This window comes from Mus musculus, chromosome 17 (genome assembly GCF_000001635.26).
Source record: "Mus musculus strain C57BL/6J chromosome 17, GRCm38.p6 C57BL/6J".
Taxonomy (NCBI): domain Eukaryota; kingdom Metazoa; phylum Chordata; class Mammalia; order Rodentia; family Muridae; genus Mus; species Mus musculus.
This window is the reverse complement of record NC_000083.6, coordinates 80,563,692-80,588,388: the sequence shown is the minus strand read 5'-3', so window position 1 is coordinate 80,588,388 and position 24,697 is coordinate 80,563,692. Positions and strand designations below refer to the sequence as shown.

Below are 24,697 nucleotides of genomic sequence, written 5' to 3'. Positions count from 1 at the left end.
ACTTATACCAAACACTCAAAGACCCAACAAAGAAAGAGAACTTGGGACCAATTTCCCTTATGAGTATCAATGCAAAAGTACTCAATAAAATTCTAGCAAACCCAATCCAAGAACACATCAAAACATTCATTCACCACGATCAAGTAGACTTCATCCCAGGATGCAGAGATAGTTCAATATACAGAAATCCATCAAAGTAATCCACTACATAAACAAACTCAAAGGAAAAGACCACATGAACATTTCATTAGATGCTGAGAAAGCATTTGACAAAATTCAGCATCTCTTCATGTTAAAAGTCATGGAAAGATCAGGAATTCAAAATTCCAACTCAATTCTTCATAGAGTTAGAAAGAGCAATTCTCAAATTCATTTGGAATAACAAAAAAACCAGGATAGTGAAAACAATGAAAGAACATCTGGGGGATAGTGATAAAAACTGCATGGTGTTTGTACAGTGACAGGCAGGTAGATCAATGAATAGAATTGAAGATCCAGAAATGAGCCCACACATCTTAGATCACTTGATCTTTGACAAAGGAGCTTAAAAAAAAAATGTAGGTGAAGGTTAAAAAAATTAAAAATAGGAACAGAAGGAACACTACCCAATTTTTTTCTAGTGGAAAAAAGAGAACACTTTCAACAAATGGTGCTGGTTCAACTGGTGGTCAGCATGTAGAAGAATGCAAACTGACCGATTATCTCCTTGTACAAAGCTCAAATCCAAGTGGATCAAGGACCTTTGCATAAAACCAGATACACTGAATCTAATAGAAGAGAAAGTGGGGAAGATCCTTGAACACATGGGTACAGGGGAAGATTTCCTGAACAGAACACCCATGGCTTATGCCCTAAGATAAAGAATCAACGAAAGGCAAAGGACACTGTCAATAGGACAAAATAGCAACCAACAGATTAGGAAAAGATCTTTACCAATCCTACATCCGATAGATGGCTAATAACCAATATATACAAAAAACTCAAGAAGTTAGACTTCAGAAAACCAAATACCCTATTAAAAAATGGGGTACAGATCTAAACAATTCTCAACTGAGGAACATCAAATGGTTGAGAAGCACCTAAAGAAATGTTCAACATCCTTAGTCATCAGGGAAATGCAAACCAAAACAACACTGAGATTCCACCTCACATCAGTCAGAATGACTAAGATCAAAAACTCAGATGAGAGCAGATGCTGGCGTGGATGTGGAGAAAGAGGAACACTCCTCCATTGCTGGAGGGATTGCAAGCTGGTACAACCACTCTGGAAATCAGTTTGGTGGTTCCTCAGAAAATTGGACATAGTACTACCTGAGGACCCAGCTATACCACTCCTAGGCATATATACAGAAGAAGCTCCAACATGTAATAAGGACACATGCTCTAATATGTTCATAGCAGCCTTATTTATAAATATCCAGGAGCTGGAAAGAACCCAAATGTCTTTCAACAGAGGGATACAGAAAATATGATACATTTACACAATGGAGTACTACTCAGCTATTAAAAACGATAAATTCAGGAAATTCTTAGGCAAATGGTTAGACCTAGAAAATATCATCCTGAGTGAGGTAACCCAGTCACAAAAGAACACACATGGTATGCGCTCACTGATAAGTGGATATTAGCCCAAAAGCTCGGAATACCCAAGATACAATTAACAAACCATATGAAGCTCAAGAAGAAGGAAGACCAAAATGTGGATGCTTCAGTCCTTCTTAAAAGGGGGAACAAGGAGCTAGAGAGATGGCTTAGCGGTTAAGAGCACTGACTGCTCTTCCAAAGGTATGGAATTCAAATCCCAGCAACCACATGATGGCTCACAACCATCCATAACAAGATCTGACTCTCTCTTCTCGAGTGTCTGAAGACAGCTACAATGTACTTACATATAATGAATAAATAAATCTGTTTTTAAAAAAGGGGGGGGGACAAAATACTCAAAGGAGGTAGAGGGTGGGAGGGACTTCAGCGGAAGAAAGGGGGGCATGGTCAGGTATGGGAGGAGACGGGGATGATATACAGAGGTCAGGAATATGAACAGAATGTGTAGCAGTGGGGGATGGGGAACTGGGGTAGCCACCAGCCAGTCCCAGATGCCAGGAAAGCAAGAGGCTCCCAGGACCCAACAGGGATGAGAGTAGCTGAAATGCTCAACAAAGGGGAGGGAGAACCTATACAGACCATATCCAAAGGTCAGACAAAGCCCCCAGTTGGGGTATGGGGCCACCTACTCATCTCCAAATTTTTAACCCAGAATGGCTCCTGTCTAAAGGAAATACGGTGACAAAGTGTGGAACTGAGACTGAAGGAAAGGCCATCCAGAGACTGCCCCACCTGAGGATCCATCCCATATAAAGACAGCAAACCTAGACACTATTGCACATGCCAAGAAGTGCTGACAGGAGGCTGTTATAGCTGTCTCCTGAGAGCCAGAGCCTGACAAATACAGAGGCAGATGCTCACATTGGACTAAGCATAGGAACCCCAATGGAGGAGTTAGAGAAAGGACTGAAGGAGCTGAAGGGGTTTGCAACCACATAGGCAGAACAACAACCAGTACTCCCAGAATTCCCACGGACTAAACCACCAACCAAAGAATACACATGGCTCCAGCTGTGTATGTAGCAGAAGATGATCTTGTCTGGCATCAATGGGAAGAGAAGCTCTAGGTCCTGTACATGGCTCCAGCTGTGTATGTAGCAGAAGATGATCTTGTCTGGCATCAATGGGAAGAGAAGCTCTAGGTCCTGTGAAGGCTCTATGCCTCAGTGTAGGAGAATGCCAGGGCAGGGAGGTGGGAGTGGGTGGGTGGGAAGGGGGGCACCCTTATAGAAGCAGGGGGATGGGATATGGGGGTTCTGGAGGGGAAACTGGGAAGGGGGATAACATTTGAAATGTAAATACATAAAATACCAATAAAAATAACTGAAATCGGCCTTATTTATGCTTCTGCCCTGTGTCCCACTGTTTTTCTAATGCCATGTCTTACAAAATATTGTACGGGTTTTCGGAAATATCCACAAGAATGTCTGTTGTGCCATCATTTCTAGTAAGGAAAAGTTGAAATAATTGTTCATGATCGTAAATGGATGACAGTTGGAACCTTCAACATAAAGCTTCCCTGATGGTGTGGGACTAATTAACGTAAACTCATCTGAGAGTGATAAGCGCAGAATGATTACAGTGCTGTCCCAGAGAGGCGGGTGGACCACAGTGAGGTCGGGGTTGGGTTGAGAGATCCAGCTGTTTTCTTTGTCTGAAGCAAAAGCAAATGAAGTATTTAATCTGGTAATTGGAAGGAGTGTGCGTGCGTGTGGCTTCTCTGCTGTTGTCTGTGCACTTCTGTGTGCTCATATGGCTTTATTTTTTTAGTCACTTTAAGAAAACAAGCTTCAGTCATTTTTTTCCTATCAAAAAGATGAATGTACCATGTATCTGAAGTGTTTTCAATTCAGAGGTAAAGGCGCCGTATCAGTATGCAATACTGAGATTATCCACGGAACCTTTCTTTGCTGTGCAGGGGAGGTAGGGATGATGGGACGCTTGCCTCTGAACTTCTGTACTTACAGTAACTGAGCTCTTCTTGTCTGCCAGTTTGTCTACAAGACAGTGTGCTAGCGTTCTGGAAACACGGGATGCAAGGTAGAAGCTTTAGATCTAATGAGGTAAGTCATCTTTTGAAGCGTGCTCATTATGCAGTCATATGAAGCCAGGCGTGGTCTCTTGTGCCTGTTGTCCTAATGTTAGAAAGCCCAGGCAGGAAGATCATTCGAACTTAAGAACTCAGGTCCAGCCTAAGCAACACGGTGACACCATAGTGACACCTATGTTAAATAGAAGGCACAAAATCTGTTCAAAGCAATTCTTTCAACACTATAGCTTTCTGGTGATCCTGTAAGTGTGTTGCGTGCAGTGGTAAGGTCAGCCCTCTCTATAGGCTCGAGCAGAGGTTCTCAGCTTTCTGATGCTGCGCCCTTTACTGCAGCTCCTCCTGCTTTGGTGACCTCCAGCCATAAAATTATTTAACTGCTACCTCAGAACTGCAGATGTACTACTGTTATGAATCATAATATAAATATCTGTGCTTTCCAGTGGTCTTAAGCGACCCCTGTGAAAGCAGCCCACCAGTTGAGAACCAGTGTTCTTGAGCCTTCTCAAGCCAACAGACTTCAGTCCATACCTCCCATGCTTCTATATAACTGCCCTAGGACTCCAAACAAGAGCCTCTGACACTACTAAATAAGTCAGTGGCCTTCTCCGCTTCCCGGACCTGGGAAGCCCTGTCTTGCACTTAACAGCAGTGACATCCTCACACAGCAAGTAGCAGGCTTGCCTCCTGGTTCTGCTGTCTTCTTTAATGAGCCGTGATTTTTGGTCCCTTTGTCTGAGCCCTTCCTCGGGTACAGAAATTACACGTGGCATACTTAATTCAGCTCAGCATTTCTGCTGGCAGTGCCTTAGCGTAAGCAAGAGGAATGGTTGACCCGAAAATGTTATTGGCAGGGAAAACCATCAAACGCTTCCCCGGGGTTCCCAAGCCAATCTCAGTACCCTGAGAAGGTTAGACTAGAAGAGGGCTCAGGAGCAAGAGGAAGTTACTTGGAGGCCTTTTCTAAACTGCACGGTGAGGTACTCGATGTACCTCCTGACCTCCACATCCTTCTAACTAGCAAGGCCCTGCCTCCCCTGTAGGTACAGAGCCGCCATTGCTGAAATAAAGGAGTTTCCTTCACCAGTTCGGCATCGCGTGAGAGGTGACAGAACACTAGTGTTTCTAGAACAGCTCATTATAGAGTTTCGATGGAATAAGTATTTCAACATCAAGTTGAGTGTTTCAAGTTTCAGCCTCGCTATTGCTAGAGGCATAATTTGGGCTATGTTGGGTTTTATAAGCCATCAACACTGAGTTCCACAAACAAAGGAGACTTGTTTGTGGTCTCAATCTTTATTGCTCAGTGGTTAGTAGTTGGTTGAGTTGGTTGGTCACACTGAGGATACATTCTGTCAGAAAGTGGTGCTGAGGAGAGCAGGAAAGAAGTGGGAAGGACGCGTGTTCATCGAGAGCATGGCCCAGACATTAGACTTGCAGGAGTACTGGGAGGCCAATCCTGCCCAGGCTACAGGAACCAGAGCTGTTCTTGCCTGAACTGTTCTTCCAGTGCGCATCTTGCCTGAAATCTCAGCTCACAATCCAAACGCTGTGCTGGCCTCTAAGTGTTTCCTGCCATACCACATAGCAACCGCTCAAGGCACAAAACCAGATTTGAGTGGCTGGATGGTGTCTGTGGTCTTGCCACTCACATTAATGTAAATGACAGGACATTTTGAATGAAAAAAATAATAATTTTGTGCTTTTCATTAAAATTTTCTCTGGAAGTCTATACTAGCAAATAATTTCCCTTCACCAGTATTTGAGGATTCCAAATTCGCCACATTTTCCCTGAACTAACAAACTGATGTGATTGCAAACTTACAACACAGAATGATGAAGGGCAGGCCTTCATCCTGCAAATTGTGGGAGTTCAGAGTGGGCCTGGGTCTTTGCTGTAATGTTGCCCATGAACTGTCCAAACAAAAGTTTGTATCTCTGGAGTCAGGTGTGGTGCCACAGACATATAATCCACTCAAGAGACCGAGTCAGAAGGACCCAGAGCTCAGGGCTAGCCTAGGCTATAAAGCAAGACTCTGGCTCAAAAGAAGAGAAGAATTTTAAATTTGAGTCATTTTTAATTTGAGTAATTTTTTAAAATTGCGTTTTAACTAAACAGGTAACACAAGAAATTTCAGATAACACAAGAATCTTCAGACTCCTTGGATCTGACAGGTATGAAGTTGGGCTTCACAAAATGTCTGGTACTGAATGGGCTCCTAACCCAGTGTAAGGCTGCTTACTTTTTTGGAAGAATTGAAATTTCTGCATGTTCAACACTTGCTTGTTTTTTAACTATTGAAAATTAGTCTTCCATGTAATGGAACCCATAGTTCTGACAGTGCTGTTAGTTATACTGTTGATAGCAACGTACAGCAGAAGACAGGCATGCTGGATGTCAGCAAACACAACTCAGCAGTCTAATAGTCTTTATTATTATTATCATTATTACTATTATTTTATTCTGAATTACCTTTATGTTGGTAAACAGACTGTTTTAGGATTAATAGGACCAAGCCCACCCCCTCCCCACATTACTCCTGTAGAATTGGTTTCTCCTTAGCCCTTGCCCTTCACACCCTCAAGTCCTAGAAGAATACTGATGTAGAGGTAGGCAGTGGGCACCTCCCAGGGCTGGAGTCAGAGTGACTGGGGGTAGATTCTGCCCATAAGAGCAGTGCTTAGAGTAGTGTCTAAAAGAAGCCATGGTTGGCTGCTTGGTTTGTTTGGGGTTTTTTTGCTGATGTTAGTTTTCATAAATAAATAACTTTGTTCTGTTATGTGTTTCTTATTACCTTTAGGGTTGTGGTTTTGGAAAGTCGGCCAACTGATAACCCAACAGCAAATAGCAATTTATACATCTTGGCGGGTCACGAAAACAGCTACTGAGACACGGTGTTCTTGACAGTGACCTGTGGAGACAGTGACCACAGCTGCTGCAACGTTAGTGGAGGAGTGAAGCTATGCAGACCCTGCAGGAACCTAGATTCTGTTTCTTATAATTTATTGTGGCATGAGACAGATGGGAGAACATTTTGTTTTAAGTGGTATGGATATATTTAGCATATTGAACCACACAAGTGCTTAATTCATTGTTATGTAATCTTTGTACATATAAGCAGTATTTTTCTGTGAAACTTCATATTGCTGAAGGCATACACTAAGAATTTATGTAGATAATGTACTTTTATGAGATGTAAAAGTGTCTTATCTGTACAGATGTAAATGTTGATGAAAATGCAACTGGGGTTAATATTTTAAGAATTCTTTAGTATATTCTTGGGTGTGGTCATATTACAAAATGGGATGCTGGCAATGAACCAAGACATTAACACTATTGTATTTTTATTATATATAATTTAGTAATATGGACATAAATCCTGTAACTTTTAAAATGGTAACGAGCTGTAATCATTTTATAATCTTGTTTTTAATTTTAATGCACGTGCACTGGTGTTTCTCCTGCACAGAGTATTGACATGTGATGTGTTGTCACAGAGAGCCTGTGACACCCACCGTGAATACAACATCTTTTTTACATGTATTTGGATTGTTTTCTATGTGAAACAAACCAGTTAACCACCTGTTGTAGTAACTGATCTTTTTATATTTAAGGAGAATTGTGTAAGATAAGCTTGTCTGTGCTTAGGATACACCTTCGCAAAAACTTAAATCATGGAATGGCGGTACCACGGTAGAACACTGCAGCTGTCGCCAGGGTTACAGTGCGCATAAGAGCAACTCGCATTGCTGAGGAGTCCGCACTAGACATTTCACAGTCACACTGAAGAGCTGTCACATTCCAGAGTGAGCTGATCAGGTTTCTCGTGGGCTTTTACTTCTGTTGGCATTAGTTTATCACTTCCATATTTCTTTAGATTTTGAGTATTAATACATGGCCAAAATAATTTAGTTACTACCTCATACAAACATTATAATGGTTACTACAGATCACAAGAAGTTAGTTTGGTTAAAATCATTGTTGATTGGTTTTTTCCAATGGAGTGTATCTGTCTTATCAAGATAGATACCAAGTTGTAGCAAAGTGCACACCTCTGACTCTCTTTGGTATATGTTCATATGTTCTTTATATTTTGATGTGAGTATATATACACTAAGAACAAGCTAAATTGTGATTTATGCTTCATTTATTTTAACTGATAATGGTTTTAAATACGTTCCTGATTGTACATACTGTAAAATAAACATGTTTTTTAACATGCTGTTGCGTAGTTGCTGGTCAGTCGGCTTAGTAGCATTAGAGGGAAATGCTTCGTGTGCAGTCAGATCGTAAGCATCCAGTTCTCCCATGATCATCATTGTTTGATCTACATTTTAAATATAATAATTCCCACATTTGAGAAAGAGGGCATCTTTTGTAGGATCTTGAATTCTTATCAGGAAAAACAAACACTCATAGTGTTTTGGTTGAAGCTGGAGTAGGCAGTTTATATCTTAGCCAGGTATAGCCCACCTCCTCTTTTTATTAATAAAGTTGTGTGAGAACACAGCACCACCTATGTGACCTGTCACCTAAGGCTGTGCCTGTACTTCTGTGTCACACCTGAGTGGTTTCAGAGGAACACCGGCCTGAGAGCAGACACGTGAGCTCTCAGGCCCTTTACAGAAAGTAGGCTGTGACAGCCTGGGAGAGCACAGCCAAGGAGCGTTGGGGACGCCGTTCTGAGGGCAGGGGCAGGAGGAGACGTGGGAAGAACTGACTGAGTAACCAAAACACACTGTCTCTTAGGGTGACCTTGGGTCATTTAGTCCAGAACCATTGGTTGCCTAAGAATCAAAGCAATTTTGGATGGCACTTTCTCTAATATGAATAATCAATCAACATTAATTACTAATGACACTTTTTTTAAAAAATCCACTTACATGAGAATGACATCACTAGCTGAAAAAACAAATTTGGGGGGAAGTTTTTTAAAAACCAGATTCTATTCTTAGCACTGCAGGGCAGTTGGTGCTCTTAAACCTCAGCTGATGTTCATTCCACTCCAGTACATTACATCTCAGAAATGGTCACAGTGGACTGCCACGCACTTAGAAATACTGCCCCTCCCTGAAAAAGGTACATAATTCATTGCTTAGTAACCATACGTCTTACAAGATATCTTTGGACTCTTTAGAGAGTAAGGCCCACTAGTTTTTGTCTCTATGGAGTATGAATTATTCTGATAGGCCCCACAGAATAAGAGCCACTGGCATAAGATTGCATTGACGTCGACAGACCACTGGCTTTGAAGAACAACTTACATGGCAGTTTCAAGTACAAAGTCCTAGGTTCCACAAAGGGATCCGCTCACATAAGTGGTGGGAACGATCTTATTCTGTCTGCTTTCTTGTTAACTGTGTCCTTACTGGTTTTGAAAGCGGCAGTTTATTACAGGCGGTTTTGGTGGATGTGTGAGTTGTGTTTTAGTAGAGACCACAAAAATAAAGGTTTTAGTCATCCTCATCATTACCAACACAGAAGGGAAAGTACGGGTGGAAAAAGGTAGCCTAAAAACCCTGAAAGGTTTTCTAACATTTGTTGGTGATCTATTGAGGGACTTTTGCAGATCAGAGGGAAGATGAAGGTAAGCAGTGCGGTCAAGCGCGGCTCTAATCCCAGCTGACGTGGAGGGTCATGAGTTCAAAGCCAGATTGGAACTGTAGAACGAAGTGTTCTCTTGTTTTTTCTGTCTCCCTTTTCCATATAGATATATACACACATATATAAAAGAACATAAACATACATGTGTGTATGTATATATATATATATATATATATATATACATACACATATATATGCACAGCACACGTAATATGTATAGAGAGAACAAACGGTATCTTGGATATGCTTTGGGGAAAGAGAAACTTACATATAGACAGCTGTAGACATCCTTGGTAGAAGAAAAGGAACTTGATATGCAGGGATGGGCTGACGGGTGATGCTATAGTTGAAATGCAAAAATGCCGCATGTTCAAGGAACGGTGATGTTAAATGCAGTAGAGCTTTGAGTGTGTGGACAAGGACCTGGCACAGAACCAAAGTGGGCCGGTGAAGAGTCTCTGTGTAGATGAGTAGCTTGGAGAAATGGGGAGCGAATGGGGAGCATTCACAACTGTGGAGACAGGAGACTCAAGTTCAGAGTCTTGGCTACGTAGCAAGTCCCAGGTCAGCCTAGGCAACATGAGATCCTATCTCACAAAAGGTGGAGAGGAGCCAGTCCTTGTGATCTTTAATCCCAGCACTTGGGAAGCAAAGGCTAGCAAATCCCTGAGTTTGAGGCCAGCCTTTTGTACATAGCAAGTTCAAGGACAACCACCAGGACTGCATAGAGACCTTGTCAGACTGGGGAGACAGTGGATAGAGATCTCCATGCAAGTGGAAAGACTTGAGTTTAAGTCCCTAGAATCCCTGTGAGCTGGATGGACTCCATCTGTAACACCAATGCTCTTGGGGCAAGATGGAGAGACAGGAGAATCTTTCCAAAAGTCACAGGCCAGCCCCCCTGTCATACACAAAAGAGGACAAAGACCCTGTCTCAAGGTGAGAAGCACGCACCACACACACACACACACACACAGAGTCCAGTAAAGATGGAATTAGGCCAACATGTTTGTATGTACATAAAGTGGACTACTGGTGCACCTGATGAGAAATGTTTTCTAGCATACAGGCAGAAATTATATAAAAATGGGTAAATGTGAATTCTGGTCTTGAATGAGTGAGGTAAATGTGCTTCCAGATTTCATTCCGTTTAAAATGTGATCCTTGAGCATATTCCTGAGGAAATGAGGAGGTGAGGTACAGGAGGAAAGGAGACACCTACTAAGAAGGGAAGATCAGACAATACATACATACATACATACATACATACATACATACATAGCATATGGTACGTGTGTGTGTGTGTGCGCGCGTGTGTGTGCGTGCGCGCGCATGCGCGCGCCTTGGAGTTCAGTTTATTCTGTGGGTAACGACTGAAATTAACATGTTTGTTAACATGTTTGTCTCGATGCCACATTCAATGATATCTGCCTTGCTTTCTTCCCCACTGGGTGACAACCCCCCCCACCCCCGCCCTACTCTGAATCTGCCCAGGGTCTCTGGAGCAGCGTCTCGCTGAGTTACAAAAATGGCGTTAATGAGCCACGGCTGACTCTAAACAGCTCAAGGAATAAGGTAAGAGCTATGGGTGATGGATGGAAGGTAACCCTGCCAGGGAACGAATCGAATAGAGAGAGCGAGCAAGTTGTGTGGAAGCTGCGCAGCCTGCGCGTCCTGGTTGCCCTGGAGACACCGCAGAGGCTCGGTCTCTCGGGAGTTCTGTGGTGGCAGCAGACTGCGCGGGCTGGGGCTCCCCGAAGCTGAACACCATTGTGTCACCGTCGCCGGAGGCTGTGCCGTGTAAGTGCAGGTTCCCTGGCGGGGGAAGGCGGAGAGCAGGGTCTGCGGGGCTCGGGAGGGCGGGGGTGAGGGGGCGCACCCGCGGAAGAACGGGCCACCCGTGGTCTCGTGGGCCGTGGGGGTGCCAGAGAGGGACAGGGACGCACCTGTGCATCTAGACACCTCTTGTGGCCTGGACGCAGGGGAAAGTGAAGGCTCAGAGGCTTGGAAATGAAGTGAGTTTTTGCCAAACTTCCAGGTCTTTTTGTCACACGCCTGAAGCGTGGGGACATAAAGAAAATGAGTTGTATAGATTGTGTAAATGACGTGGTGGGCTTAGTTTGTGAGAATCTAACGAGATCGATTTCGTTGACGGGAACACCTTCGTGCACAGGTGTGTGCTTTTAAATTGTAACTCGCAAAGACAAGTCTGAATGATCCGTAGAATCCATTTTCCGATCAAGTTTATTAAACATAATGCATGTTTGGTTTTATTGGAAACAGTTAACTACAAACTGTGGGTGGCATCCTCAGTGAGCTTCCCGGCTCTGAAACTGTCTCTGCCCCTCCACATTTCTAAAGCCAGGGATTGGTGGTGGTTGGTTTTTGGTTTCCTGGGACCTCTTAGGTTAGGGGAGTTCTTTGTCCACCCTTCCTCGCCCTCTGTCTTGATTTTGTTTGCCTTTGTATTCCTTGTACTTCTTCAGCCCCCAGGACTTAGTTTGTGAAACAGTCTTGAAAACTAACCGAGTGTTCTTTTCTCCTGTGTACTTTATTTTGTAAATCATTAATAGTGAGGAAATTCCGTAGCAACTTTCTAAGGAATTTTTTTTTTCCATTTTTTATTAGGTATTTAACTCATTTACATTTCCAATGCTATACCAAAAGTCCCCCATATCCACCCACCCCTAAGGAATTTTAAAATCCCGCTATTACACTTAAACTCAGCCCCTGTCTGTGGGTCTTAAAATCACTGGTGACCCCCAGCCTGCTTTTGTCCTTGGCCTTTGTAGATAGAACTCTATTAACTCAGGGTCAAATACTTATAAATTCTGAAGTTAAGAAGGTACACCACTTGAAGCTAAAGGTGACTGATAACTATGGCAAATATTTTCAACCCACAGCTATATTCATTTAATCTTGCCCAAACACAGTGGTAATAATAATCAACATATTCTTGCAGGTTTTGCTTTTAAAAAGAAAATTAGAAAATGAAAGTATAATAAGGCAATGCAAGCCTGGCGTGATGAATGGTGGTGTGAGGGAGGTGGGGCTGGGGTGGGCACCGTTAGAGTCAGCTGTGGAGAGAAGAGCCTGCCTTTGGGGATTGGACATTTGAGTTGGACTGTGAGAAATGGAGAAGTCTGAAATATGACCCTGAAGGGCCAGACAGCCCAGACGGAGATATAAGCAGAGGAGACGGAAGGTGTCTGGGCTCCGAGAGACAAAGTAGGACAGGTAAACGGGGCAGGGCGGGAAAGATTAAGTATATAGTTCAAAGGCTATTACTGCAGCCTTTAGAGGCTATGATGTACTTTAAAAACAAATTGTACTGGGGACCGAGATGACTCAGTGTCTAAGAGTACTTGCTATTCTTCCAGAGAGCCCGAGTTTGGTTCCCAGCACCCACACTGGGAACTCAACAACCAAGTGTAACTCTGTGTTCTGGGGGATCTAACTCCCTACACTGTCCTCTGTGCAAACGTCACATGCACACTCACACACACACACACACACGCACACCGCACACTGCACATGCACACTCACAAATACAAATAAATCTTTTAAAACATCCATTATTAATGTATGGGCGTGCTACCACGTGTGTGCAGAGGTCAGAGGAGAGCTTTGTGAAGTCGGTTCTTCCACCTTTACAGGGACTCCTGAGACTGAGCCCAGGTCCCTCGGCTTGTATGACTAGTGCTGTACACAGCGACTGAGCTAGCATCCTCCTCCTCCTCCTCCTAATTGTCTTTTCTTCCTACTAATTTTAACATAACCACAGTAGACGTTACCAAAATCAAGAGTTTAAAGCCAAGAGCACATGTGGAATTTAGGTTTTTCTAGTTGCCCGAGGATAGCTCTCTGCAGATCTTCCCCCCACTGCGGGAGAGGGCTGGCTGCATTTCCTCTTCAGTCTCCGGGAATCTGGAGCTTCGCCCTTTGTCCTTCCTGACCTTGGCATTTCCTAAGAAGAGTCCAGGCCAGTAGAAGCCATTCCATCGTGACTATGACCGTTGAAAAATAACACAAAGGGGATGCTGTATCCATCTCAGTATTTTGTGTTTTCTAAAAATTTCATGTATATAGAATTATATAGTAAGTGTGGGTGGATATGAATCTGGTGTGCACTTTAACCTAGCTTTACGTTCTTAAATTTTGTTTTGTTTTTTGTTGTTGTTTTGTTGTTGTTTGCTTCGTCTTGTTTTTCCCATTTTGTATGTGTTTTGTTTATTGTATTTGGAGGACTCAGTGTTTTGAAATAGGGTCTTGCAGTGTAACCCAGGCTCACCTCCCAAGTGCTAGAGTAAAGTGGGACCTCTGCATGCCCTGTGACATCACTGTCTCATGGGCCCATTTACTGTTCCTTTCATATGGATATTCATTTGTCCTGACGTCATTTGTGGAGACTCTTCTGTCCTTCTTGAAGCCCTTTGGCACCATTATCAAAAGACAATTAGCAAGCCCTGCGACTTGAAGTTGCTGCGGCTCTCTCAAATTCATGTTGAAATGTAATTACCATCGGCTGTGATGGGAGATGGGACCTTCAAGAGGTAATTAGGCCATGAGGCCGGTGGGATGAGTGGGTTATTAATAAATGCAGGACTTCAGCCCTTTTTTGCTCTTAGCTCCCGACCTCCCATCATGCATTTGACAGAGCAAGAAAAAGCCAACATCTTGATATTGGACTTGTAAGCCAGTATATGTATATTCATTATAAATTATCCCAGTAACAGGTGTGGTATTATAGCATTAAAGGCAGACTAAAGCAAACATAAATTGAAAAGGTTAATTCTTGGCTCACTGTTGTGTCCCAGTGAAACACACATCTCCGTGTCAACATCTCACATCACTGAGAATAAACTTGTTTTCTTCATTATACTTTGTTGCCAATATAGAAATCCAACTGATCATAACGGCGTGCTGACCCTGAATCCACTGCATTGCAAACTTGGTCGTTAGTTCTAACAACTTTTCTGTTTACTTGTTAGCATTTTCTGCATATGATAATTGCGGATTTGCTTTTCATTTCCAGTCTACAAGCCTTTCTTTAGTTGTGTCATTAGACGGGCAAGGGCTTCTGATGACTTATTAAAATAAAATGATATAGCTGGGGGGGGGGTCATGCAATAGAATAGCAGAGGCAGGGGGATCACTGTGAGTTCCAGGAATACATAATGAAACTTTGTCGAAAGAAAGAAAAGAAACAGAGACAAGGTAGAGAGCGGGAGGAAGGATGGAATGCTTGCTTAGTCCTAGGACTAAGCATTCGGAGCTCTATCACTAAGCACAGCACTGGATGTGTGGTTTTACACACACACCCTTGACGTTCCTTTCTTCCTCTTCGTAATTTGTTGAGACGCTTTTCTTGACTGCTGAGTTTGTCAAATGTCTTTTCTATATCTACTGAGATAAGTATGTGATTTTTGTCTTTTATTCTATTGGTACTACCTCTTTTTTTTCTTAATAATTGACTTTCAAATATTAAACCAGCCTTGCATTTCTGGGGTAAATTCCATGTGGAGATGTCATATAGTCCTTTTCATATGTGTCTGTAGTTGGTTTGAGAGAGTTATTTTGCTGTGAGCATTCTTATGTGTGTAGTGATTTCTTTGATTGTTGTTTTTTTTTAACCAGGATGATATTGGCCCTGTGGAATAAATTGAGAGTGACTTCTCTCTCTTTAGGAATATTTAGGAAGAATTATATTTGCACTGATTATTCTTTGAATATTTGGTAGAACTCACCTATGAGCCATCCCATCCTGGGCTGTTCTTTGTACATAGATTTGTAAGTATTAATTTGCTTTTTTATATAGTCAGATTTCTGGTTCTTGAGTATTTTTGTCTTTCTAGGTATTTGTCCAGCCAACTTGACTGCTTTGGGGTTCCGTGAACATGTTTGTTCTGTTCCCTTTAATTTTTTGCAGCATCTGAAGGGTGTTTGTTTCTTGGTCAGTCTGGCTAATCTTGACCTAGGGCAAGCCTTATTTGGCTGGTTTCCTCGTTGTTCTCTGACCAGCTATCAGACAGCTGGCTCTTTTCTGATGTTTTATTAATGGTCTCTGTCTGTGGTTTGCAGCAGTGTGCCATGAAGGAATGAACATCATGTTTGTCCTACCTGCATTTTTTTCTTGTTATAATGTATTGAACTTTTTGAAAGTGTAGACCAATGTTCTTCATTCAATTTAGAAAGGTTTGGCCACTATTTTATAAAAAAAAAAAAAAATCCTTTTTTCCACCCCCCTGTCTCCTCTTTTTTTATGTGCATGCTGACACTGCTAATTTTATGCCATGGGTTTCTGAACCTCCCTTCATTTGAAAGTCTGGGACAGTGAGCAGGTAAAGGCACTTGTTGGCACAAGCCCAGCGACCTGAGTTCAATCCCAGGAACCCTTGACAAAAAGAGAGAACCAGCTTTACAGAGTTGTTTTCTGAGCTTCACAGGCAAGCTTCTCGCGCACATACATGCACGCACGCGCACGCGCGCGCACACACACACACACACACACACACACACAGGCACACTAACTAACTAAATGTGCAAGAAAGACCAAAGACGAAACTCTGTGAGAGGGTAGACAGATCACCTCAGTTTTAGATAATGTTAGTCATGAGAGGAAGGTTTATATGCACTTCGATTTCAGGATTTTCCTGTGTCTTGTAAAATCCCAACTGTGCCCACTTGTTCCTTTTCTCTTCACTTTTGAGGCTCCCATGGGCACCTGCCCCCTCTGCCTTTTCTTCTGGCCCCAAAGCGTGACAACTACACTGACTGGCAGCAGTACACATGCACTTGGTTTTGAGTCTGTCCTGGGCCCTTTTGTCCCCTTCTGTCTCCCAGACCTCCCCCCATTCTGCCCTTTGCTCTGAGCAAACTCTTTAAAAGGGCCTCTTTCAGAGTTGGGCTTTTGTCTTAGTCAGGGTTTCTATTCCTGCACAAACATCATGACCAAGAAGCAAGTTGGGGAGGAAAAGGTTTATTTGGCTTACATTTCCATACTGCTGTTCATCACCAAGGAAGTCAGGACTGGAACTCAAGCAGGGCAGGGAGCAGGAGCTAATGCAGAGGCCGTGGAGGGATGTTCTTTACTGGCTTGCTTCCCCTGGCTTGCTCAGCCTGCTCTCTTATAGAACCAGGACTACCAGCCCAGAGATGGTCCCACCCACAAGGGGCCTTTCCCCCTGGATCACTAATTGAGAAAATGCCTTACAGCTGGATCTCATGGAGGCATTTCCCCAACTGAAGCTCCTTTCTCTGTGATAACTCCATCTGTGTCAAATTGACACACAAACCAGCCAGTACAGCTTTGCTTCCTGATGTCTATTGTTGAAGTATGTGGTCTGTGTACTGATGTACTGGTTGATTCATATAGCTTTGTGCACTCTTTATAAAGAGATCACGTTGTGTCATCTCTAAGTTATTTCGATGTGATGGAGAGGATGCTTGTGAGCCTTGGATAGGAAGAGGGCCAGAGAGCAGAGCCTGCATCACTTTAGTGCATCCCTGTGTCAAGGCAGCCCCGCCCCCTCATGTAGAGATGCTCATGGCGCATTGGAGAGTCAGCCTGGACCCCAGCTAAAGGAGTGGAAATTACTGCTCCTAGAATCTGATAGAGTTAAGTCAACAGGAATTAGATCCATAAAGTCCTCTGTGGGACCCCTGCCTCCTCTATCTAATTCCTGCTGAGATATAATCAGAGTCCTTAGATAAGGGAAGATCATACTGAGAAATTCTATAAAGCACTGGTTTTTTGAGATAGGCTTCACTGTGTAGTCCTGACCGGCCTGGATGTGCTATGCAGATCAGACTGACCTGAAACTCATAGAGATCTATGTGCCTCTGCCTCCCATGCACTACCATGTCTGCCTGGAGCTTTATTTTATTGAAGTCGGCAGTTTGGTTGATGTGACAGAGACCTGATCAGGTGGAAATATCAGTAAGCAGCAAAGAAACCTGCTGGACAAAAGTAGGCGCTGTAGATAATTCATCTATGGGATAATTACCTAGAAGTAAATAAGAAAAAACACATAGACTAAAGCCAAGTAATATTTTAAAAAACCAGGTGCCACGGTACACACCAATAATCACAGCATTCAAAAGGGCAAGACAGAATTAGAAGTTCGTCACCCTCGGCTACGTAGTGAATTCGAGGCCAGCCCAAGTGTCTTAGGTAGAGTTTTATTGCTGTGAAGAGACATCATGACCAAGGCAACTCTTATAAAGGAAAACATTTAATTGGGCTGGCTTATAGGTTCAGAGGTTAGCCCGTTCTCATCATGGCGGGAAGCATGACAGCGTGCAGGCAGACATGGCGCTGGAGGAGCTGAGAGGAGAGTCCTACATCTTGATCCACAGGCAGCAGCAGGATTCCACATTGGTGGAGTTTGAGCATATATAAGATCTCAAAGCCTTCCCCTGCAGTGACTGACCCACTTCCACCAACCAGGCCTCACCTCCTAATAATGCCCCTTCCTATGGGCCAAGCACTCAAACACATGAGGGGCCAAACCCATTCAAACCACCACACTGAATCTGGGTACAGAAGGATCTCCAAAAACAAAACCAAACAAGACAGTTTTATTTTAAACTTTGCGTTATGTTCACAGGTTCCCCCCAATAGCTGTAGTGCTTATAAACTAGGTGAACTAGTGAATCTAGGAAGTTCTATACCAATAACCTTCAAAGCTAATTTGGCAAATGTATACACGCTACCTTTGAGTCAATGATAGCTCTGTAAAGAATACAATGGAGGGCTGAAGAGGTGGCTCAGTAGTTAAAGAGCACTGGCTGCTCTTCCAGAGGTCCTGAGTTCAATTCCCAGTAGTCACGTGGTGACTCACAACCATTTTTTAAAATATTTTTTTTATTACGTACTTTCCTCAATTACATTTCCAATGCTATCCCAAAAGTCCCCCATACCCTCACCCCCACTCCCCTACCCACCCGTTCCCACTTTTTGGCCCTGGCGTTCCCCTGTACTGGGGCATATAAAGTTTGCAAGTCCAATGGGCCTCTCTTTCCAGTGATGGCCGACTAGGCCATCTTTTGATACATATGCAGCTAGAGTCAAGAGCTCCAGGGTACTGATTAGTTCATAATGTTGTTGCACCTACAGGGTTGCAGATCTCTTTAGCTCCTTGGATACTTTCTCTGGCTCCTCCATTGGGGGCCCTGTGATCCATGACTCACCACCATTTGTAATGGGCTATGATGCCCTCTTCTGGCCTTCAGGTGCACATGCAGATAGAATACTCACATATATTAAATAAATAAATAAATAAATAAATAAATCTTAAAAAAATACAATGTATAAAGTAAAGTTTTCAGAACTTAATATCTGTCATGGATTTTCCCTGTTATTTTTTGTGAGGTTTATTATTTTCCCCATTTAATAGCGGTTCAACTTCACTATTTAAAAAATTAAAAAATTGGAAACAACACTATATTACTAATCATTTATCCAGCTAAACATGATTTTCCATAATATAATTTTCTTTTTTTTGTCTCACTGTATAGCCTATTGTGTATATTGGTCTGATAGTATAGTGTATAGTATAGCTACTGTAGAGTGTATAGCTACTGTATAGTGAGTGGTCTGAAGCTCACTATGTAGCTAAGGGTGACCTTGAACTTTGTGATCATTTAGCCTGTACCTCTCTCCAGGGCTGACGTTAGAAGTATGCACTACCATGCATTCAAACCCAGACCTTCAACCATGCTAGGCAAGCAATTCTACCAACTGAGTCCCACATGCGCCCCTAGTGTGTCCTTTTATGTATCAAATAAGGGTAGATTATTTCTCTCTCCATTGAGATAATCTATGAGTGAGAAAGATTGAATATCATTTACTGTCTTAAGTGCATATTTATTTGTAACATGAGAAGCTTTATGTGGTTAGTGCTTTATAAAAAAGAGAAGAAGCCGGGCATGGTGGTGCACGCCTTTAATCCCAGCACTCGGGATGCAGAGGCAGGCGGATTTCTGAGTTTGAGGCTGGCCTGGTCTACAGAGTGAGTTCCAGAACAGCCAGGGCTACACAGAGAAACTGTCTCAAAAAACCAAGAGAGAGACAGAGAGAGAGAGAGAGAGAGAGAGAGAGAGAGGCAATGATATGTTTAGTAGAGGTGTCAAGTATGGTGACATGGAAGGGGGTGCCTCTGTGGGCCCATACTGAGGCATCCCTTCCCCCTGAGGGACCAGCTATAGATGGATATAGTATGGAATAGTTTATTTAGGGCATGAGAAGGGGAGTTGGGAAGGGAGTAGAGACAGAGAGAGGTGGGGAGAGGGGGAGGGGGAGAGAAGAGGAGAAGGAGAGAGGAAGATAGGCTAGCCAGAAACACATGGAGAGAGGTGGGGAGGGGAATGGGTAGAGAAGGACAGAGAGGGAAGAGAGTGAGAGGGTAAGAGAGAGAGGAGGGGCAAGCTGCCTCTTTTATAGTAAGCCAGGCATACTTTGGATGTTGCCAAGTAACTGTGGGGCGGAGCCTAAAAGGAATGCTAACATCCCTCCATTTTGGTTTAATTTAAAGGGGAGGAGGGCACTAGAAAGAGGAGATGGTGCAGCAGCAATAGGGTCACCGTGATTTTTATACTTCCTGCTGACTTGGGGTGATATGTCTCTGGGAAACCTAAGAAAATGGGCATGGGGATGTTGGTCCAGTCTTTGGCTGTTTCTTTGCTGTCCAGGGTCTGTGGGGCCATCTGTGGGTAGGAAGACTGCAGCATCTGTGGGCTGCTTCTTTGGAGTTGTCCTGGATGTAGATTTTGAGTAAACTCCTGGACTTGACAAAATGCTCACACACACACATACACACACACACACACACACACACACACACACACACACACATTTGGGGGGAAAGGTTTTTATCTTAGAGCCCTTAGGGCCTTGGTGGTTGGGGTGAGGGGAGTCCCAATCCCAGGGCACAGGACAGGAATCTGACCCTCTGGAATAGGTAGCAAGTGGGAACTTGTCGCATCCACCCTCGACCAGCAAGAACCACACGACCACCAGTTCTTCTATCAGCAGTTTATTCAGCCATTTTCAGTCTTCATCTCCCTCGAACCCCGGGCCTCTCACTCTTATAAACTCTCAGCTCCCATCCACTCACGGCAGGCCACGTCACCTCACCAGGCACGCGGCTTCAGCCAATCAGGGCGGCAGGGGCACGTCTCCACCAAATATGGACTTGTTTACACCACCAGCTCTGCATCTGGTGGGCGCCATCTTTAAGGTACGGCTCGGGCAGCCTAAAGGGGAGGTTTCAGCCTCCTACATCTCCCCCTATTTTACTTTTGTTTTTGTAACATCTACTTTTAACACGATTTGTAACTCTACCAATTGGGGTGTTCCAGGTTGATATTGCCTAAGAACCAGTTGTTGAGATTCAATAAGATAGGCTCCACATCCAGTTTTGGACCCATCTGTAAACACATTCACCACTCCTGAAATGGGCCTTTTCTGCACTATCTTAGGAAACACAACAGCATGAGCTTTATAAAAGGCAACCAATGAATGTTTAGTGTAATGATTGTCTATTATGCCATTAAAGCTGCAAAACAGAATGGCTCACTCATCCACTGTGGCTGCCAAAACTTTCTGCTGATGACTATCATAGGGAATAATCAACATGCCCGGCTGACATCTAAAATGTTGCAAACATTGTTGAATTCCCATCAACGCCAAATTTGCTACCGTAGTAGGATAATGTTCCACGGTCTTACCCATGGATATTCTTGGATGAATCCAGAGCAAAGGTCCTTCCTGCCAAACTAAGCCAGTGGGCTGCATTTCTGTTTGCAGTATCAAAAGATTGATGGGCACTCCCTCCTTACATCTCATTAATTGTGCTTTACTCGGCTCCTTTTCTACAATGGACAAGGCTTGTCTAGCCTCAGGGGTCAGACTCCTCACTGAATTTAAATCTGGATCTCCTTCCAATATCTTAAACAAGGGCTTTAATACAACATTAGGTATCTTTAGATATGGCTTAATCCAATTAATATCTCCCAATAATCTCTGAAAATCATTAAGAGTATGTAAAGTATCTAACCTTAACTGAACCTTTTGTGGCTGCACCCCAGTAAGAGAAATCTTGGCACCCAAATAGGAAACTACTTGATCTTGTTGAACCTTTCCAGGTGCTATATACAGCTTCCACCTTTGTAACTCTTTCACCAAGGCAGTATAGGCTGAATGAAGATATTCTTCTGTTTTTGCTGTCAAGAGGATATCATCCATATAATGCGTGCAACGCAATTTGGGAAAGGCTTTTCTAATTGGCTCTATGGCTTGACTAACATATAACTGGCACATGGTGGGACTATTAGCCATGCCTTGGGGCAACACAATCCACTCATATCTTCCATCGGGCTCCTCATGGTTACATGATGGAAGAGTAAAGGCAAAATGCTCACTATCCTGGGCACAAAGTGGAATAGAAAAGAAACAATCTTTAATATCTATCACTATAAGGGGCCAATCCTAGGGCAAAGCTGACAACAATGGCAAGCCTCTTTGTATGGATCCCATAACCTGCATCTGTGCATTGATGGCTCAAAGATCATGCAACAATCTCCATTTGCCTGACTTCTTTTTTATTACAAAAATAGGTGAGTTCCATGGTGAAACAGAGAGACAAATATGGCCTAATTGAAGTTGCTCTTCAATCAGACTTTTGGCTGCCTGTAATTTTTCCTTAGACAAGGGCCACTGAGGTACCCACACTGGGTCCCTCTTATTCCAGGTTATGGGAATGCCTTCCTCAGTGGCCCCTAGGAAAAACCCAGGCCTTCAGTATTAATTTTCTTCTTTTGTATTATGAGGGACTTTCTTCCTTGTAAATATTTCCCTAACCCATAGGAAGGGAGCCACCCCATATCCTGCATCAGATGTCGAGAAGTAGGTGAAGATTCATTGGTAAGTCTCAAGCCTAAATCTTTTAATAGATCTCTTCCCCATAAAGAAATGGGGAGCTCCAGCACGTAAGGCTGAATTTCCCCTGAATGGCCCTCAGCATCTTTCCATTTCAGATTCCATGCACTCATATCCGGAGCTTTTGCATACCCTAGGCCTCACAGCATCTGATTAGAACTTTGCACTGGCCATCCCTAGGGCCAATCCTTCTGTGCTATGATGCTGTGATCAGCTCCAGTATCTAGGAGCCCTAGGATGGCCTTGCCATCCACCTTCAACTCCAGAACTGGACGCTGGTCCATCTGGAGAGAGAGACATGTCAGGTCTACGTCCGAGGCACCAAACCCTCCTTTTCCTCTTTGTTTACCAGCGGAGGGGAAGCGCCCATGAAGGCTAGGTAAAAGGACAATTTGAGCTACTCAATCCCCAGGGGAGATGTACACAATACCTCGTGGTGATGAGACCATAACCATAACTACCCCTTGATAATCAGGGTCAATAACTCCTGGATGGACAATGAGCCCACGTAAGGCAGACGAGGAGCGGCCAAATAACAATCCTACAGTGTCCTCTTGTAGAGGACCTTTAAAATCTGTCTCAATCACCTGTGTGCCCATCTGGGGAGTCAATACGATTCTGGTGGTAGAGCAGAGGTCCAATCCTGCTAAACCTTCAGTGGCTTTCCGCGGTTGCGGGGATGTCTCAGTGTTGGCCGGGTCTCCTCCGCCCCCTGGGAGTTGTCCACTGCCCCATATATTTGCGGGCCCTGGGAGCGAGGGCCCCGCTGTCCTTTTCTTGGCCGCGCACCTCCATATCCAGGAGTAAGAGGCTGGCCATGGATGTCTTTGACTGATCTGCATTCACTAGCCCAGTGATTCCCTTTCCTGCACTTTGGACACAACCCAGGGGGGGCGAGTTCTGCTTCCCCCAGAGCCCCTTTCTTTTTCAGGGCAATTCCTCTTCAAGTGTCCATGCTTGCCACACCTAAAGCAAGCTCCGGGAGGCACATCCCTCTTCCTCTTTTGCAACTGCATGACAGCTGCGGCAAGACCAGCGTTGGTCAATGGCCCACCAAGCTCTTGGCAAACCTTCATCCATGCCTCGATACCCTTGCTTTTTAAAGGCGTAATGGCAGCCCTACACTCTCGGGTACATTGTTCATAAACCAACTGCCTTATCAAGGGCATTACTTCGAAATCTAGAGGCTCATGATATCTCTGCCCTGCTTGGTCAGTGAAAATAGGACATCCCAGCAAGGAGGATCTAACCTCTCTCCAAACCTCCGGACAGAAGGTCCACCCATAGGCTGCTGCTGAGGAGGCATAGGGAGGGTGCTCCGAAGCTAATTTGTCTTCCTCCTCCACCTCGGCTCTTTTGTTTTGTCCTTTCTGTCCACCAGATGGCACTGTGTGTCCTTTCTTATTCTTACTTCCCTTTTCCTTCAACTTCTCCTTTTTTAGCTCAGTCAAGTCAGGGTACAATTTGGTTTTCTCCACACTCTTTGCTAACCGCTCCAGTTCCTCTTCTGTTTCACTTTCTGAGCTGCTTGACAATGTCTCAACCTTCTCAGATTTTAATGACCTCTCCTCTTTCAACTGCTCCAGAACTTGCTGGCTAGCTTCTAGCGCCTTGCAACAGCGTTCATCATCCAAACAGCTCCTTACCATCTTCCACACTGCCCTCATGCCTCCCTTCAATATCCCCTGCTCCCAGGCAACATCTAAGTCCCTACCTAGCTTCTCCCAGCTAGCGACTGTGAGGTTGCCTGAGACGGCGAACCAAGGCGCGATGGCATCACACTCATCAAGAAACTTTTCTGTGGTTTTTCTTTGAATTTTTAAACCTCTGGACTTAAGGAGCTCCTGAAGAGCTGAAGAAATCGGATGTGATGAGGACGCTCCCATGGTTTCACTTTTACTTTGTGCCTGCTTCCTGGCAACTTTATATTCACCTCTGTTTTATCTGAGGTCCTTCCCAAAATTCCTGGGGTCGTAAGTTTCACTTACCGTGAACTTACCGTGCCGGCAAACACTGACTGCTGAAAGTTCTGAACTCTTTGGTGGGGAAGTCGGTTCTCTGTACGGGCCACCATTTGTCGCATCCACCCTCGACCAGCAAGAACCACACGACCACCAGTTCTTCTATCAGCAGTTTATTCAGCCATTTTCAGTCTTCATCTCCCTCGAACCCCGGGCCTCTCACTCTTATATACTCTCAGCCCCCATCCACTCACGGCAGGCCACGTCACCTCACCAGGTACATGGCTTCAGCCAATCAGGGCGGCAGGGGCACGTCTCCACCGAATATGGACTTGTTTACACCACCAGCTCTGCATCTGGCAGGCGCCATCTTTAAGGTGCAGCTCGGGCAGCCTAAAGGGGAGGCTACAGCCTCCTACAGGAACTTAGTGATTGGCAGGTGTACTTACCTGGATAGAGTCTGTTTGATCCACGAGAGGTCGATCTGAGTGGGTTTCCTGGAGATTGTAAGTTTACAGGAGAGATAAGTATGTTAACTG

General features: G+C 44.0%; 2 protein-coding genes across 14 annotated transcripts in view; both read left to right on the top strand.

The window, feature by feature from the left end:
- The window catches only part of Map4k3 (mitogen-activated protein kinase kinase kinase kinase 3), a 148,294-nt gene extending 140,418 nt beyond the window's left edge, over positions 1–7,876 (top strand). For 6 of the 8 annotated variants that reach the window (XM_006524198.3, XM_006524197.3, XM_006524196.3 and 3 more), the window contains 3 exons: positions 3,598–3,668; positions 5,772–5,827; positions 6,454–7,875. In XM_006524198.3, coding sequence (XP_006524261.1) covers positions 3,598–3,668; positions 5,772–5,827; positions 6,454–6,541 — 215 coding nt within the window. In that variant the 3' untranslated portion in view covers positions 6,542–7,875. Of the gene's footprint in view, positions 1–3,597; positions 3,669–5,771; positions 5,828–6,453 lie in introns of all 8 variants that reach the window. The other 2 variants (NM_001360278.1, NM_001290345.1) reach the window with 1 other exon arrangement.
- Positions 7,877–10,575: 2,699 nt separating this feature from the next.
- The window catches only part of Cdkl4 (cyclin-dependent kinase-like 4), a 54,264-nt gene continuing 40,142 nt past the window's right edge, over positions 10,576–24,697 (top strand). The window contains exon 1 of one of the 6 annotated variants that reach the window (NM_001360144.1): positions 10,576–10,832. The gene's annotated coding sequence lies outside the window, so the exon portion shown is untranslated. Of the gene's footprint in view, positions 10,833–10,884; positions 11,058–11,128; positions 11,273–24,554; positions 24,665–24,697 lie in introns of those variants that run through there. The other 5 variants (XM_006524529.2, XR_003952147.1, NM_001360143.1 and 2 more) reach the window with 5 other exon arrangements.